Below are 19,058 nucleotides of genomic sequence, written 5' to 3' on the forward strand. Positions count from 1 at the left end.
TCAACATTGGCTAGCTCTGGGTGTCGTCCCAAGAGTCAGTACTGCAACAGTGAACTACAAAGAACATAATACAATTGTGTTTGGAACTCAATATAATTATAGATGTTAAAGTAGATTCACCATTGAAGTACCTGCTCCGTCCTTCCATTTTCTTTTTTTATCTTTATAGTACTGTACCCTTAGGTTGGGTTTGGGTATGCTTTTCATCTTTCTCCACTCCCTGTTGGATTTTCATACTGATATTTTTTTTTCAACCCCTGGCACTGGATTGGGTTTAGCAATGGTACGGGTCATGGTCAGGCCCTTAAAGAGCGATGACCTTGTACTATAGGCATTCTGATGTCTGAAGGAGAGAAAGTATACCAGGCCAAAGGGAGGAAGGTGAGAGTTGTGGTATTTGGACAAGAACTCCCAAGAGTCAGTGATGCAGCAGTGAAGTTACTCCAACATCCAGAATTGTGGTAACCTGATTGTCCTTTTTACTATGTTTTCTGAACCTCTTTTAACTTTACTGCCACCAAGTCTGTATCCCCTGTTAACTTGAATAATACTTCTGATTCATGGCATCTGAAGACACAGAGGGTGCTAGGAGATTGGTATTGTGGTCATCACCTAGAATGGTGCTCCCCCCACTGGTTAAAAAGCATTTTTCGGTGCCTTCTCTGATTGGCCAGTGCTTGTGCAGCTTTCTTCCCAGATGGCAGTAGATGACCCCCAACACTTATGTTAGGGATGAGCAAGTTGGTGTTGTCTACCAGTCCTTGCTTAATCTAACTAACTGTATCTGTTTATCTTCTTTCAGAATATCCAATTTTGTAGTGTGCTTTAAGGTATTGTAAAATTAATTGTGGGCTATGCCTTGAAAGGAAAAAAAAAAAACAAAAAAAACTTCAGGATGTGCTAAATGAAGACGGAGATTCAGGCAGGTGTGTGCATTTCACTGTTGAGCATTGATCTCTTTGGAGAGTTTGTGTGCTTATTCTGCTATTGTCTAAATCATGCTTATTTTCTTTGGTACTGTGTTTATACATATTTTTTTTTCCATTTAACCTGGTTAATGTATAAACTGCAGTCAATGGACCAGTTGACTAACCAGGTTAACAAAAAAAAAAATAAATAAATTGAAGCATACGCTATATCCAGTAAAATAACAGTTGTGAGAGATTATCACTTTGCATTCTGCAGTGGATCTGCTTAGGAGACAGGAATTTTCCAGCCATTTGAAATGATCACTTGGAGGAGGATTTCCCTGAGCAGCATTCTGCCAAGCGACTAGTTATGGATTACAGTCTTTCATTTTGCTCCAAGCAACTAGTAATGGATTACAGATTTTCATTTTGCTCCAAACACCTTTTATGTGCTGGTTACCTTAGGTGAGTCAAACACTATTACACGTGACTAATTTAATGGGAGGGGGAAGATATCAAAACTCCCTTTACATATAATACCTTTTCTTAAAATTCTCACCTGTTCCCATATGAAATGCAAAAGTATCTCTTCAGTAAACTTTAAGTTACTTAATCCATTCAGCTTAGATTGATAAGAAAGTAAATATTGGATGCCATTCATAGTTAACAAAGTTTACTTGATGATGAGAGGAGGTGAAGGAATTTGAAGTCTCTGACTCGAGCTTTAAAGGTCTCTCTACTGGCACGGAATTGTTTTAACATTTCTAGAAAAGTGTAGTCAGTAGACCAGATTGTTAACTCTGGGAAAGAAAGGTCCACAATTAAGAAGTTTTTTCTTTTATATATTCTTGATTTTTTTAGTAAGTATGTGACCTTTTTTAAACTAAAAGTATGTAACTTAAACTTGTACTTTAAAGGCACTGGCCTGATAGAATGAAGCTGTGGTGTATATCGCTAACGTTGACCAGCTGAGCTAGGAAGTGAGTGCCAGTTGATGGTGGGGTTAGAGAAGAGGTTTCAGCACTGATGTTTTTTGGGGTGAAGTGCTGGGGATGGGGCATGGTGTCTAGAGCACTTTGCTCTTATCCTAGGTGTATATTCTGGCAGCTCTTGTGTGGAGGCAGAACATTGGGCAGGTAGAGCACTTGAGTTGTGATGGTGGGTTTGAAAACCTAAATGACATGGAGGATTTTCACCACATTGTGTGTGATACAACTGTTAGCCAGACGTGAAGGATCTGTGCTAGGATGACGAGACTGTTATTGCTTGCCACTTATGAGTATAGAAAGTTCTGGCTATAAACCTTTCCACAAACACAGCTGCTGAAAGGCTGTCCTTTTCATGAGTTTGGAGGGAGCATGTACTGTGTGAAGGACTGTAAATTACTGGAAAACAGAGATGTACTTTTCTGGGAAGTTTGGGCTTAAGGGCCTTCATAACTTGGTCAGTGGTGAATGGGATTGGAGAAGTCGAAGAATGTTTTATTATATTATATATGATGCTTGCACATGTGCCAGTATATATACTAGGTAGGTGTGTGTGTTTGTATGTGTACACACGCGTATAATATGCTAAGTGAAAGAAATGCACTTTGAAGTCCATTTTGCCAAATCCGCTATGAAGAATAGATTGATCAAACTATATACAAGTGTTTTGCAGGGGGGCTTCCCCTACACTCTTGTGGGTTATCTATCATCATGTTGACAATCATGTTTGTAGACCATGTTAAATGGTACCCACAATGCATAAATACAAATGTTGACAATACTTCACTCCACCAAGAAATAACCTCCACACATGTAAAATCAAAAACATGAAAAACGTTTTGCCCCTGCACCCCCCCCCGTGTGTGTAGGCTGCACTTACCCCACCCTTTGCTAATTATATATACTAGCTCCGGAGATTGCACAAAATCAAGGAAGGGTAATATTCCCAACCCAGAGAAATGTTGATCTCACACGACTGTTGACTGAAAGTGGACGACTGAACAGATGTCAAGCAAGCACACTGTCGACCTAAGCATTTGCACTCCATATACATCTGTATGTACATATTACAGACTTCTGCACTACACTGTCACTGTGCATGCCTTTCAGTCATTCGACTTATGAGCTACAATCTTGCTATTCTACCGCACAGTGGCTGGTGTGTGTGTATACACACAGACTTAACTGACTCCTCACTTAAATAAAATAAAATTGAGATGAGGGGATCACTATGCTTAGAACACATAACAGTAATTTTTAAACATGACCGTTATTAAAACAGCAACTGTAAAAATATTTGCTATGGATTGTCAGTTTACTGACACTTCACTGAATTGGATGGAGCTTAACGGCTTGAGGTGGGGATTACCTCCACTTTAGTACTGTGTAAATCGTTTAAAGTACAGAAGTGAAAAAAAAGTTTTAATGGTTGTCCTGCATTGCTGCCTCTTGTCAGCATTAACCTGAGTTATATATGGGTCAGTGAATTTAATAGGCTTTTTGCCTCCGATTTGCCCTTCAGTTTATCCATGAAACAACTGTCCCCTCAGCACATGCACTAGTTGAAAAACATCCGACAGTGAAGTTGTACCTATAGCAGTCACTGCATGAGCACTTTTCATTTGTGCATCTGAGCAACTCTGAGGTTCTTTTCCCTATGGTTGTATGACCAGAGCAGTAGTGTTTAAGTAAGGAGGTGGAGATGAGGGGTGCACAGAAGGACTCGCACCCCCTTGCAAAAACTTTTAAGATGTTTTTCTGATAAATGTAATTTAACGAGCTTGTCAGATGACTTTTTTAACCATTCAGTTTCAGTATTTTGAGATTTAGCCACACAGTGCTATAGTGTGTGTGTGTGTGTGTGTGTGTGTGTGTGTGTGTGTGTGTGTGTGTGTGTGTGTGTGTGTGTAATATATGTATAACGGGTATTTGTCCTAACAGCAGACTCCTAGATAATGGTGTTAATCAAAAAACATCTATCTAAAACCTCTATCTGGTACACGTTGTAAAAAGGTTTATCTACATTTTTGACAGGACAGTGTATGTAAAAAGTTTACACACCCCTGTTAAAATGCTAGTTTTTTGTGATATATAAAAAATGAGAACAATAAATATTTTCAAAACTTTTCCCACCTTTAATGTGCCCTATAAACCTGTATAATTCAATTGAAAAACAAGCAAATCTGTTAGGAAGAAAAAAAAAAGTACAATACGCTGGTTGCATTAGTGTGCAGACCCTTAAACTAATACTTTGTTGTTTGTGCACACCCTTAAACTAATATTTTGTTGAAGCGCCTTATATTATACGTAGATTATTAACTCCAAATCTCTAATAGGTCATAAACATATGTAGGTTGCTGGTGTCTTTGGGTATAAACAGCCACAACCCCATTGATGGAGTCCAGTAATTTTTGGCTATGAGATCCAGTATGATCCGTATGATGTGGACATGAGGCCCCACACCATGTGTGTTTTTTGGCATAACTGTCCCCTTCACATTCTGTGCTCTCAAGTATGAAATAGACACTATTGTCAATCAAATGTTTATATTTTCTTAACAATGGTTCTAAAAGTTTGTATCACATAAAGTAAGACGTGTGTATTTTAAGAAACCTAGATTACAATTATTAGATTATACTAATGAGGATGAGGTGGTTGCTGAAAAATTACTGAATGAGCTAAAACTATGGTCTTTGTACATTTGCTATTTATACATTATTAAAATATGTTCATCCTTTCCTCTCGCTCTAAGATGTACAATGGTCACAGTGAGTTGTAATTTGCTCAAATTCCAGGCCATAAGGACAGTTTGCGAGTCAGTTTTGGCTGACATATATATTGAGGGATCTTCTAGTATTATATTATTTGTTTAAAAAGTTTTTGATATTGTAAAGATTGCTGGTTTAATAATGCCATTGTATTAAACCAATGTTTATAGGGCCGCGGTGGTGCAGCAGTTAGTGTCGTCACCTCACAGCAAGAGGTTCTGTGGTTCAATTTCTGCGGAGCACCTTCTGTGTGGAGTCTGCATGTCCTCCCTGCTGTCAAGTGATGTTTCAAGACATGCAGGTAGGAGCGTGCATAAATGGGTGTGCCTTCTTTGAAGGTTGGGCATCGGGCTGGCACCTCGGCACCGTAAAAATCCACTGCCAATCAGCAGACCGGAGTTCTGCTGTGGCGACCCCTAAATGGGAAAAGCCGAAAGACATTAGTTTTATTAAACCAATGTTTATAAGAATGCCCATCTGTATAAACAGGGAGACCAGTTTTTTTTTAAGATGTGAGAAGGCTCAAACAGCAGCAGCATTGATATAAACATTCATTAGTTTTTTTTATTTTATTGTGTAAAACTATTACATAGTCTGGTTTTGTGTTAAATCACAGCAATGTGATTTTCAAGATGCATTTTGTAGTACAGACGTCTTATGCATCATGCTATAGCTATTTAAAAGTTTGTTTCTATATTGTAAAGCCTATATGTAAGTCAAGAGAACAGTGTCCTTCACCACCAGGTCATCATGAACAGGGGAAAGCCAGCATCCAAGTATAAAAGAGACAGTCTGGGCTTAATTTATTGGTCACAGCCCTTAGACATGGGTGTGATTTTTAACTAAATAATCTGTAAAAACAGTGGTTTTCTGTGACTTAACTCTCAAGCTGAGGTCAGTCACTTTGAGCCTTATTCTGTCTTTTCATCAGGCCATTATGCTGGCTGTTAAATTAACACCTCTTAATTTGACTCTGTGGTGCCTCAGTTGTTTTATATTTATAGGCATGCTAAATTGTTTGCTATAGCTCCTTTTAAAAGTGTTAACATTGTTTTGTTAACTAATAATGTGCTGAAGTGCAACTGTCAGTCTGTCTACCTATTGTATAATTTGTAAGTAAAGAGTTATTACGAAATGGACTTGTCAATTGCTTACAGATCGAAAATGCTCAAAGTCGTAAACTTTACCTCTACCAGCAGACCTGTCACCATTGGGATCCCACAAGTGTCAGTGCTGACCCCCTCTTGTTGGCATATACTTCGAAGAAGTCCAGGCCAAAACAGAGAGGTGCTGTCTAACCAAGTCTGCGGATGACTACAAATCAGGTGCTGCCATTGAATCCCCTAGCGATGTCAGCGTACTTCAAAAGGGGCTTGCGCAGACCAATGGATTGGTGCCAGAGCTATGGTCTTGAACTAAAAAATGCATCGTCATTCTCTTTGATAAAAACAATGTCCCTACTGATTATAAAATGAGCAATAATGCCCTAAGTAGTAGTTCAATAGTGAGAGACCTGGGATCACAAGTTGGCTGTGACCTCGACTTTGACTGCCATGTGTCTGCTAATCAGGTGAGCTATGTAAAATGCCTTCCTCACCACAGTAAAGGCATCACCTCAAGAGCAAAAGAGGTTACAACTCCTGTATTTGTCCCTCATCACGCCTGTTATTGAATACAATGCTCCCTTTGATATGTACCTTACCAGACACCTGCAGCAACTTGTGACACCTCAGAGATTTATAACTAAGAATTCAGGGTCTCCAGCACGTGTCTTGCATGGACAGACTGAAGTCGCTGTCACTACTCAGTAGCCTGTAGACTACTTACTGGTAACTTATGTCTGGTTTACAGGGCTAGCTCTGACCCAAATCTAATGGAAATGATGCACATCTGTAAGCCAAATGGAACTAGAGTCACCTGTTCCAGGGACATCAGTCTAGCCTGCGACATAAACAAGACCTTCTGGAGAGACAGATACATCTCTGAGGTTGCTATTCCTCTGGAATAGGCTTCCAATCCATATCAAGCAAAGCACCTCCATGACCCTGTGTGCAGTCGGACCAACTGGATGGGAAACCGTAAATTTCTGCTGGGGATTGCCCCAGCTTCTCTTCTGGACATGGGTAGTCCTTGCTAGAAAAACCTTGGGCATAGACAATATCTCTCATCTAGTATTATGGGATTTAATGGCTAGGCTTGTAAAAACCCTTGGGTCGATGCCTAGTAACATCCTGTGACACTGTGAACCATCATACCATTGACCTGGAAAACCGCTCTGCTTTTAGTACTCACCAGACATATTTCTGAATTTCAAGCCCTTATTGCGAAGGAACTATTTCGAGACTTCTACAGGGATGGGGTCCTCTTAAAACCAACCCTTCATTTATGCCCAAGGGGGGGGGGGGGTCAAAATTTCTTTAAACCAAGCCATTCACCTTCCAGTGTTCTTTCCAAAATCCTTGGACAAAGGAGATAGGATATTAAATTTGAGGGCAAGAGCTGGGTTTGCCTCCGCCGTCCTGCAAAGCCTGCTGTCCCCAGATAATGTTCTGTCCATCCACCCTCCATCGTAGAAGCTCTGGGAGTCTTCCCAAGAATTAATACTGCAACATTGACGATGATGAGCATAGTACAGTTGTGTCTCCTTACCATAATTATAGATGTTGGAGCAGATCAGTGATTTAGTACCTACTCCCACCCTCCTTCCCCATAAATTTGCCTATATTTGTCTGTATATTTTGCTTCTGGGCATGGGATTTGGCTGAAAATTGTCCATGAGCCAGTTCATGTACCTGATTAAAAAAGAATATATAAATAAGTACATATTTGCCTTATAAATTGAGACATGTTATTTATACGTCTTGTGCAGAGCAACATAGGCCTTAAGTAGTGGAATTCTGCAGAATTCTGAATTTTCATTTCATGTGAATGTTTATACAGCTTCATTTCATGCTGGAAGGTGCTGTGCATCTTTCTAAATTCATTGAGTTTATCTGGGGGGAGTTTCTGAAACTGGAAGTCTTGTATTTCGTCATGTCAGCTGCAAATTCCAGTACTGAATAAACAAGACAACATGGTTTTAGCATATAACTGCTTGTAAGCCTTTTAACTAGGATTCACACTGAGTAAAAAAAATTGCATTGTGCATTATGTAGACCTAAACAGAAGCTAATGAGACAGTAATACATGCATGTTGAAGCTGCAGTGTTATTTTCTACATTTTTGGTATGCTGTTGGATACTTAAGCATTGATTGGCAAGATGATATAAGTAAATTTGGGAAGGTTTATTTTTAATTTTTTTGTCACCCATCACCCTAGTGAATATCAGTCTCCTGCTCCATGTTGGCCCATCCATACTTCCCATTCACTGATGTTCTAGGTCATGAGGGAGGAGGTGGTGAGAGTCTGGGATCAGAGCTGTCATTCAACAGGATTAGTAGATTTTACTATCTTACTGATCTCCTCCAGTCATAAATAAGTATGGTGCTATACTGAGCCAGTAAGAGTGTGTCCTTACTGTTTGTCAAGAGTCCTTAATGCAAGTGCTGCAGTCTTAGGCCTATCCCCTCAGTGAAGCTTTTCAGGCAGAATACAAAAGTCTCCTAGGGTTGTTGAACAAATGATGGCTGTTCAGTGCTGTCTATTCCTGCATGGCTTCTCCAGCAATCGGGCTTCTAACTGAACCAAGATCATTTTAGAAAGCATTCCAGCTCAAAGGCTACATGAGTCTGAGCTGGCTAATATCTGTAAAGCTATTTCAAGGTAGTTACTGCAGCGTTGTTTTGGTGTTACAGGTTCATGTTATTAGGCTAATGATCCAGGGGCCTTTCTAAGCTTAGTTAAGTTTTCCCGGAAGCGTAATGCTATCCTGTATCCAAATAGGACATTGAAAACCAGGCATTTATAAGCTACCTCTGTCCATAAGGGACAAGAGTGTCAGGCCTGGTGTAAATTCCAGTTCCCCATCCACTTCTCTAGGTTGTGCTTAAACTGAGTAAAACACAAATTCAACTTCACATGGATGGGAAGCCTGTTCCATTGGAGGGGCAGTCTCTGGGACACATCTGTCTCTCCAGCATGTTCTATTTGTCACATACAAAATTCAGGTCCCTAGACCTTGTATTTCTGGTACTCCTTGACTTACAAATATGTAGGAGATTTATAAGTGTGGGGTTTGCGGATGCCTTGTAAGCATGAGTTGGGGTGTTGTATCAAAAGCCTTGGCCAGGTAGAGGGAAGCAGTGTGCACAGTTGCACCTTCATCCAGTGCTTTGATGACCCTCTCAAAAAAAATCCACCAGATTTAATAGGCATGACCTTCCTTTAACAAAGCCAAACTGTGATGAGTCCAGTGTTGGCAGTAACCTCTGTCCTCATTTATCATGTCCATGATGATTCTTTTCATGGCCTTACATATGAGGCTGGAAGACTTATGGGTCTATAGTTACCTGGATCAGTGGTTGGGCCTCCTTTGTGCAGGGGAATGACTGCAGCCATCTTCCATTCCTTGGGCACAAAACCTGACTGAAGGCTCCAGTTGAAAAGTGATACAAATGGACTAGAGAGGTCATGTTTCACATTATTTATTAAATATCCTGGTATGTTATCGAGGCCCATTGATGCAATGTTTTTGGTCTTGAAAATGCATTAATGTCCTGTTTTAGTAATGCTTGGGGAGATTGTATCATGTGGTATTTCCTTTGGAGTAATTTCTGCACATTGTTGTGCATTTCCCCTGAGGTTATGGACATAGTTCTAGAAAGCTCTATGGTTGTCCTTTGCCTGAGAAGCTATTTATTCTTCAAATTTAGCCTTTGACGTATTAATTAACCCTCTTAGCTGCCTGTTTAGATTGGTTAGGGGGCTTTTAGTATGTATGGCTTTGTTCCTGCTACACTTGGCCAAGATTTGTTTTGTTGTATAACTGATTGATAGTTTGATTCCACCAGGGTGGCTTGTCTTTTGTTTGTCTTATTCTTAATACAAGTGAGCACAGCTCGGTCTATACACCTATCAATATGACTGTACAGAGATTTTGTAAATTGCTGAGTGTATTCTGTGGTGGTTACTGGGTTTGGGGGTGCTTGGTATTTAGCCAAGGTGTTGCTTAGTAGAGAGAGGTTAGTCTTGGAATAGTTCCTAAAGGTAGTTTTGTTGGATCCCTGGATTTAATTTCTATTTCCAGTAATACTGCCTTATGGTCAGATCTGACTATCAAGGATATTACACTGGGTGAGGAACATTGGCCCCCCTCCCATGTTCTTGAGTGGTCATTGATGTTTGTACTCCTAGTAGGAGAATGGACCAGCTATTTCAGGATGTTGGTATAGTAAAGTTTAGGAATTGCTGGGCTTTTGCATTAGAAGTGGTGTAGGACTCCAATCTATAGAGGGGTAGTTGAGGTCTCCCATATATATTATATTGGGTTTAAATTGTGAGGGACATTAGTACATTGAGATAGGTAGTATTGGTTTCCTGGGACATGGAAGGGGGATCTGTATGTTGCAAGGATATGGTATGGCATCCTGTTTATGGTGAGTTGCACATGTATGAGTTCCAGTGGGTCATACACTTTAACTAGTCTGGATGTGAGATTTGTCTTGATGTAGACTTAACACTCCTTCACCTTTAGTTCCCCCTGCTATGTAGGTAGCTGGTCTAAAAGTGTGAAAGGCATTATAACCTTGCATTGCTGGAGTACTCTCATTGACTTTAAACCATGTCTCCGTTATTGCACAGATGTCTACACTCTGCAGAAAGAGGTAGGCTTGCAGGGAGTGGAGTTTTTTCTTTAGGCTTCTAGCATTGAGCAGTACCACCTTCATATATTCAGACCTACACTGGGTACAGTTTTCTGCAATTATTTTAAAATAAGTAAGCGCAGAACTGATAAATTGTCTCTCTGAATGACTTGATGAAAATGATATAAATCAATTTAAAGATTACTGAAAAAGTGTATTTATTGTGAACATTTTTCTGTTTCAGCATGTGGACCACCGCCTCCAACTTTCCAGCCATCGTCAGTTCCCAGCACGTACACCATCATCCAACAGCCAGCTACAACTTCTGTTGTTGTGGTTGGGGGTTGTCCTGCATGCAGGTATGTTGCAAATTTACAAAAGAATAAGCTTTATGGCTTCATGTATCCTAGATGAAGGCTGTAAAATTACATCTGCTGCAGGCGAATGCTGTGAGTCTGCATACCCATGAATAGTCACCCCCTCATCATACAGTACCACTACACAAGACTCCTGGGCAAACACAAAATAGTATCCATTAAACTAGCCCTCCCTCTAGACGTTGTGCACACATACACTCTCACTCGAAAGTGTTCATCACCACAGTGTCGAATAACTGTTTCACAAATTCACTGTCGCATTCAGACATTCTCTCAAACATGCACACACACACACGCGTGCACACACACACACACACACACACACACACACACACAAACATCTATTCCCTTCTCTAAATCTAATATGGAAACATTTGTGCACAAACAAGCATTTATCTCACACACACACACACACACACACACACACACACACACACACACACACACACACACACACTAGCCTATCCCCTTACCTAACCTTTATTCTAACCCTAGCCATAAAGCATTGGACACCCTTCCTTCCCAGTCCCACCTACCCGATTCAAAAATTTTTTAACTTCCTGCATTTGAGCAAAGTTGTACTCAACGTTTACATGATTTGCTATATTTACTCACCCACATAGTTGAGCAAATTGCCATTCAACACACACACACACACACACACACAAGTTATGCGTGCGTAGATATGTGGTTACCGTGAATACATGTGATTTGATGTTTATTGCATACATGGTGTTAGGTATTTTTATTTATCACCAGTCTGTGCACATTATTTTCCAGTATAGCTGCGTAATCAGCCTTAATCCCCAGACTATCTTGTCGCCACCCCAAATGCAGGTGTCACACCGGTTGATCTGATCCTTTGCATGGCTGTTTTTACCATAATCCTTCTCCGATTCGATTAAGTGCTCCTTTGAGGAACCTTCCTTCTTGATTAAACTGTTTTGCTGTGATTTGTAAGATGTCAGCTTGGACAGGTGTGTGTGAGTGTGATAAAGCAGATACCTTACAAAGATCTCCATAGCCAGTGTGTTTTCTGCTTGGGAGCAGAAAACTAGTACAGATTGTGTTTTATCTGCTAGTCCATTGTTCCCAAGACATTGCACTCTTGTTAGTCTTTGTTGAACATGTTCTTAGAGACCCAGTGACTGAAGCATTTTGCCCAAGCCCGAGATGGCAAATCCCTCCACTCCTGACATACCTTCTGCACCCAAGAAGAAACTCAAAAGGCCTAGCCCTGAGATTTAATCTGCCCAGTCTGATTCCAAAGTACCTGCAGAGGTACAGAACCCATGGTATGTCCAACTCTGTACCTCAGAAACCCTTCTATTGGAAACCTGTTGGAGGCTGGTATGGTGTCAGAGGACTGCATGTCTGAAGAGAACTGCAACTGAGAAGGGGGCACAATGGATCATTATCTCAGATGGACCACAAGATATCCCTGAAGTTTTAGTATGGAAAGAGATTCCTGAAAACTGAAGTACGTCAGGGTGTCAGATCCTCCTTGCTTGAGCCGGGTGGATATCGCCCCAAAGAAAGTGACAGAAGACCAAGTATGTTTCCTCTCCTCCTAGGGAGAAGGAGTGAATGGACTTTTCTTGGGGCCTGTTTAAGGCCAGTATGGTGCTTAAACCTCCTCCTTTCTAAGCTTCTCCACTCTCTCCACAGAAATTTGTGTAATCCTCATTGTCATCTTCTTAGGAGGCCTTAAAATCTGATGGTCATTCCTTAATTTACTCCTGTCAGATTCACTGTCCTGGCTAGGTGCCCTCTGAGTATTTTACTATTTTTCCTGATTCGCCTGTGGAAAAGGCATCCTTCGGAGTAACCATTACAAATATGAGAAAGATTTTAAGTGGGAGTCTAAACAAATCTCTAATGTCCAAAAGAGATACTGTAGTCTGTTGGAAGTAGGCACTCCAGCCCCTTCTCCTGTCCCTGCAGTCCTGAAGACTTTTTTGGATGCTTTCATTCCATGTCCAGTGCTCCTGACTCTCAGCCCCAGCTCCCAAAAGGCCAAACACTACAAGCTTCCAGATGACCTCAGGTTCCTTTGTAGCTGACCCTTCAGCTGTTTCCTTAGCCTCAGACAAACCATCTAAGCTACTGCCAAATGCTAATGTCCTCCCATCAGACAAGGACAGCAAGGCTGTGGATAGGTTTGGACAAAAAAAAAAAAAAGGTCTATACTTTTTCAACATTGGCTGTCAGGACTATTATCAGACCTAGATGACTAAAAAAACTGTTCTCTATATTTAACAATCTAAACTGAGTTGTAACTGATATGTCAGAGTAGACTCAAAGCAACAAATTTCAGTTTAGATAAGTAAGACCACTCAGGTTGCTAGGAATAGTATAAAATGCAGCTATGTACCAGAAGATTTCAAGGATAAACTCCTAGACCCCTCCCCCTTAACAGGAACCTTTATTTACTCCACATGCAGCTAGCTTATTCAGATCCTTGCAAGAGCAAGTTAAGGCTGTGAAGGACTGCAGACAGATACTACTTGCCTGTTTTCCTAGATACCAGAGGAATTTCCCAGGCAAACTCGCTTCTTTTATCAGAAGGGGACACAAGCCTTCTCAGAAACACAAAAAGGCACCCAGAAAAAGATTCCCAGAAAAACCTGAAAGGGGGCCCTAGATGTTCATCGTGCGACACTGCTGCAGTCATTACACTTGGGTTATCCTGCCGTCAGGTGGTTCCCCAGCCGGCCTGAGTTCCAAAGTCTAGGTCCAGCGTCGGTTGCTGTCGCCTCCTCCCTGATGTTAGTGCGACAGGGGTATATAAGATGCAGCCCGTCTCCATTTTCTTCAGTCTTTCTTGCCGCGCGGTGCCCGAAGCAAAAGCAGTTCGCAAGTGCCAGTCTGCCTACTCCTGAGATTTTCATTCCGAATCCAAAACCGAAGTCTTCTACAAAGCTAAGTACCCCGTTGGGGAAACTTTTTCTTGCCTCAGACCGATGTCAGTAAAAGTTAATAGCTGTATTTCTTGTGGGAAGCAAATACCTCATAAGGATTTCCATTCTTATTGTATCCCGTGCCTAGGCCCAGACCACGACGTTACTGGTTGTCGGTTTTGTGCTAGGTTTAATAAGCGCACTATTAAACGTCGGTTTGATTTTGCCCGACATTACTTTGGCAGAAAATTTAATTATACCATGCCGTTGGAACTTCCGACGACCGGTATTCATAAAAAGCACAAAGACAAGGACAGGCATCCGAGGCCCAAAACTGACGACGAAGCCTCTTCAAGGCAAGTCACCGGTTCTCCGGTTTTCAGTGAGGCACCTTTGCAGCCCCTGATAACCGCTTCTGCAGAACCACAGGCTTCCCCCGACCCCCACGTGGAGATGGCTTGGCCTTCGGACGCACTAGATTTTCAGCAGACCGAAACCGATCCTGCAGAGGGATCCGGAGTACCTGAGCTACCCGCAGCTTCAGAGGATGTCTTCAGACCTACTCAACTAAGCATTAAACCCTCTTCTAAGTCAAAGCCTCCTTTAAAAACTAAGAAACAAGTACATCATTCTCCAGGACAGGCCTCCATGCCTAAGAAACAAATGCTCAAAATGGCCGAAGACCTAATCACTCTGATCATGGGTTCCCATCCACCATCTGATAAAAGGCCTAGACAGGATGCAGATTGATTCATCCGACCAGGGGTCCATTTCCTCAGATTCATCCTCAGACCTGGGATACTCTTTACCCCCTTATGAGGATTCTGATGCTGAGGAATCTATTCCATCAGCCTCTCCGCCTGAGGACTACTCCTTTGGGGAAACCTTACATACCAAGAGGGAGCATTTCCATTGGGAAGGCCAGGATTATTCAGAATCCAAGAAAAGGCTCAGAGACTTCCTATTATTACCTCAACACAGACCCCTGGCTATTCCGCCAGTGCTAGATATTGTGGATGATGTGTACACTGAATCCAGCTTAACAGATATTACAGAGTCCCTGACTCTCACAAATTTCTGTATAAAAGCCCTGTTGCTGATCCTGAAACTATTTCTCAGGGACCCAAAGGGTTAAGGCCTCATCAGCAAAGAACCCAGTTCCCTCTGACAGATTCCAGAGCACTAGACAGATGGGGAAAGAAAGTATATACGTCTGCAGCTTTAACAACGAGAGCCTTAAATTGCCAGTTTCACATGCTAAAATATCAGCTATTTTTGATGTCTCAGTTGAAACAAAAAAATGCTTCCAGATACAGATCCTCCTAATTTTAAAGAAATGCAGGATTTATTGCATGCTGCTGAACAAGTGGGAAAGCATACTTTACAATGTGGTTTTGATTCTTTAGAGGCCTCATGCAGAGCAGCAGTTACAGGCTCTGTCATTAGAAGACATGCATGGTTAAAAGAACATATGTTACCAGATCATGTTAAAGCAAAATTACTGGATGCACCTTTACAGCAGGGTGTTTTATTTGGAGTTGAGGCAGAAGAGGTATTGAAGAAAATGGAGGATAAGGCAAAATCTATGCAAACAGTGAAGGATTTCTTAAAGGTTCAGCCTCCTCGATTTAGTAGAAACTGGCCAACAAAGAATTGGTCCTGTCCAGTTAATGACAGACCTCAGAGGGGCAGATACAGATGGCCAAGAGGTAGAGGTCAACCACAAGGTCCTTACAGGCCTCGACAATGGGGTGCATCAGGCCAGAAAGAAGGGGAAGATAGGCACCAACCATATAAAAAAACAGCCCCAATGACTTCCCACTCCAGCTGCCAAACAACTCACTCTTGGCAGCCCCTTTGGTAGGAAAACTCACACTTTTTTATCACAATTGGCATATGATCACCCAAGACAAATGGGTTCTCAATATTATTTAAAAGGTTACAGGTTCCACTTTCACAGTCTGCCAAGATTAAAAGGAATGCCAAATCTGCCCCTAAATCAATGGGCAGAGGCCCCAAAACAAATTATGGCACTCATGAACATGGGAGCTATTCAAAAGGTACCACCACAGGAACAAGGGCAAGGATTTTACTCGAGACTCTTTCTGGTTCCCAGAAAAGACAAAGCCTGGAGGCCCATTCTGGATCTTTCTTCACTAAACACTTTACCTGGATGTTCGAAATTCAAAATGTTGACATTACAGCAGCTTCTTCCCATCCTTGGCAAGCAAGCTTGGCTCGTGACTTTGGACCTCAAGGAGGCATAATCTGCATGTCCCTATCAGACAAAACTGCAGAAGATACCTCAGGTTCTTAGCTGGTCTAATACACTATCAATTCTCTGCACTGCCCTTTGGATTATCTACTGCGCCCAGGGTCTTCACAAAGTGCCCGGCACCAGTAATTGCATTTTGCAGACAGAAAGGAATTCAAATTTACCCATACCTGGACGACTGCCTGATTCAAGCAGAGAGCAAGGACATTCTTCTACAGTATCTGGCATTTGTAAAAAAGTTAAGTTGCCTGGGGTACACAGTAAACTAAAAGAAATCAAAACTAGTGCCCTCACAAGAGATAATATTCCTGGGTGCCCTCACAAGAGATAATATTCCTGGGTGCCAGCTTGAACACAACAGCCTTAGATGGCTTTTCTCATGCCAGACAAGCAAGGACAACTGACACAATACTTTCAATTGATGGCAACAAAGACCCAACTCCCTGCAAGAAAAATTCTGCAGGCCTTGGGCTTCATGGCATCTTGCATACTACTAATTCCATATGCCAGACTGCATATGAGGAAACTACAATGGTACCTAAAGAATGTATGGTCTCAACACTGTCAAAGTTTGGAAACCGCTATACCACTAATACCTTGCCTTCAACAGGAGTTTCGATGGTGGGCTCAAGCTTGTCACCTCAACAAGGGACAGCCTTTCACTCAACCCGCAGCCAGGCAAACACTGACAACAGATGCATCGGATTTCGCCTGGGGAGCACACATGGCAGGAAAATGTATTCAGGGCAAGTGGTCCGCAGAACAAAGGCATCTTCACATCAATCAAAAAGAGATGCTAGCTGTACAAAATGCCGTTGTATCTTTCAAGGACCTGTTGCATCCAGGACAACTACTACTAGAGACAGACAACACCACAGTTATGTGGTACATAAACAAGCAAGGGGGCACTCACTCCTACCCCCTCTGCAGACAAGCCATGACCTTGTGGAACACAGCTATAAACTATCAAGTTAATCTACAAGCACAATTCCTGCCAGGAGAGAAAAACACACTGGCAGACGACTTAAGCAGAAATATCATGGATCCCCATGAATGTGAATTGAATCCTCAAATATTCAGAATAATAACAAAGAAATGGTGGAGCCCGGACATAGATCAGTTTGCCTCCCCAATGAATTGCCAGCTAAAGAAATTCTGCACAAGGAGTTACCATCCGCAAGCATGGAAAGTGGATGCCCTCTCATTCAGCTGGACAAACCTACAAGTATATGCTTTTCCACCACTGCCTCTTCTCCCAAAGGTACTCATAAAAACCAGGCAAGAAGAGCCAAAAGTGATCCTGATTGCACCAGACTGGCCATGCCAGCACTGGTACCCAATCTTAAAAAACTTGGCACAAGGACCACCCTGGATTTTGCCTCAAATACCACATCTGCTGTCGCAGCACAACAATCAGTTACTGCACAGCCAGCTAAAGACACTAAACCTAGCTGCATGGAAGATTCCCTAGCCACGCAAGCAATGCCTCTCTCCAAAGCAGTTATGGATGTCATTCTGGAGGCCAGAAGGCCTAGTACCAGGAAAGCCTACTCGGATAAATGGAAGAGATTCTGTGCCTGGAACAAGGCTCGCAGCCTTGATCCTCTTGTGCCAAACATTCCTCAGATATATTTGACTGAGATGCTGGACACAAAGGCCTCTCCTTTTCATCCATCAAGATCCACGCCTCTGCCATCTCTGCACATTATAACACTGATCCACCAATTTTCTCTAATCCTTTGCTAAAACAGTACCTCAGAGGGGCTAAAAACATAAGACTGCCCTGTAGAGCACCTACTCCAACTTGGGATCTCAACTTTGTTTTGGAAAAATTAACTTTACCACCTTTTGAACCATCTAGCACGGCAGAATTAAAATACATTTCTTGGAAAACTGCTCTGCTCCTGGCAATAACTTCTGAAAGAAGAGTTTCAGAATTACAGGCACTAATGGCAGCGGAACCTTTCCTCATTTTCCACCAGGACAGGGTGTCCTTAAGAACGAACCCTACGTTTATGCCTAAGGTGGTTTCAAGTGTGTCTCTAAACCAAACCATTCACTTACCTACTTTTTATCCAAAACCACAGAATAAAGGGGAAAGACTACTGCATTCATTGGACATTCACAGGCAGTTACGCTTCTACTTGGACAAAACCAAAGCTTTCAGAAAATCTAAAACCAAAGCTTTCAGAAAATCTGAGCAATTATTGGTAGTATATGCTGCAGCAGCACAGGGAAAAGCTATTTCAAAACAGACCATTTCCAAATGGATAGGACATTGCATACGTTTCTGCTGTACGCAGCATGGAAAACCTGTGCCTAACAGCATTAGATCTCACTCCACCAGGGCAACAGCCACTTCAACTGCCTACCTCAGAGGAGTACCTACCAAGGATATTTTGGAAGCAGCAACATCTGTGCATACCTTCACCAAGCATTACCATCTGCCTCTATACTCTAAATCCAGAGCTGGCTTCACCTCTGCAGTGTTGCAGGGCCTTATAGCCACCCCTAATGCCTTATAGAACCAACCACCCTACCTCAGCTTTGGGATTCTACCCAGGTGTAATGACTGCAGCAGTGTCACATGATGAACATAGTACAGATGTTCATCGTGTTACCCTGCTGCAGTCATCACACTTGGTTATCCTGTCGTCAGGCGGTCCCGCAGTCGGCCAGAATTCCAAAGTCTTGGTCCGGCGTCGGTTGCTGTCGCTTCTTCCCTGACGTCAGTGCGCCAGGGGTATATATAATGCATCCAACGCCATTTTCTTCAGTCTTTCTTGCCGTGCAGTGCCCGAAGCAGAAGCAGTTTGCAAGTGCTGGTCGGCCGACTCCTGAGATTTTCAAAGTCGAATTTCAGATCCGAAGTCTTCAATAAAGCTAAGTACCCCGTTGGGGAAACTTTTCTTGCCTCAGACCGTTGTCAGAAAAAGTTAACAATTGTATTTCTTGTGGGAAGCAAATACCTCATAAGGATTTTCATTCTTACTGCATACCTTGCCTAGGCCCAGACCACGACGTCACTGGTTGTCATTTTTGTGCTAGGTTCAATAAGCGTACTATAAAAAGACGCTTTGATTTCGCACTGCACTAATTCAG

The 19,058-nt window shown here is 42.1% G+C and overlaps 1 protein-coding gene across 1 annotated transcript in view; it reads left to right on the forward strand.

Moving 5' to 3' along the window:
• The window catches only part of BRI3 (brain protein I3), a 230,558-nt gene that overhangs the window by 81,888 nt on the left and 129,612 nt on the right, over window positions 1–19,058 (forward strand). The window contains exon 2 of the mRNA XM_044089713.1: window positions 10,649–10,763. Coding sequence (XP_043945648.1) covers window positions 10,649–10,763 — 115 coding nt within the window. The remainder of the gene's footprint in view (window positions 1–10,648; window positions 10,764–19,058) is intronic.

The sequence above is a fragment of the Protopterus annectens genome, chromosome 12.part0, assembly GCF_019279795.1.
Source record: "Protopterus annectens isolate FY-2018-M chromosome 12.part0, PAN1.0, whole genome shotgun sequence".
NCBI classification, from domain to species: Eukaryota; Metazoa; Chordata; order Ceratodontiformes; family Protopteridae; genus Protopterus; species Protopterus annectens.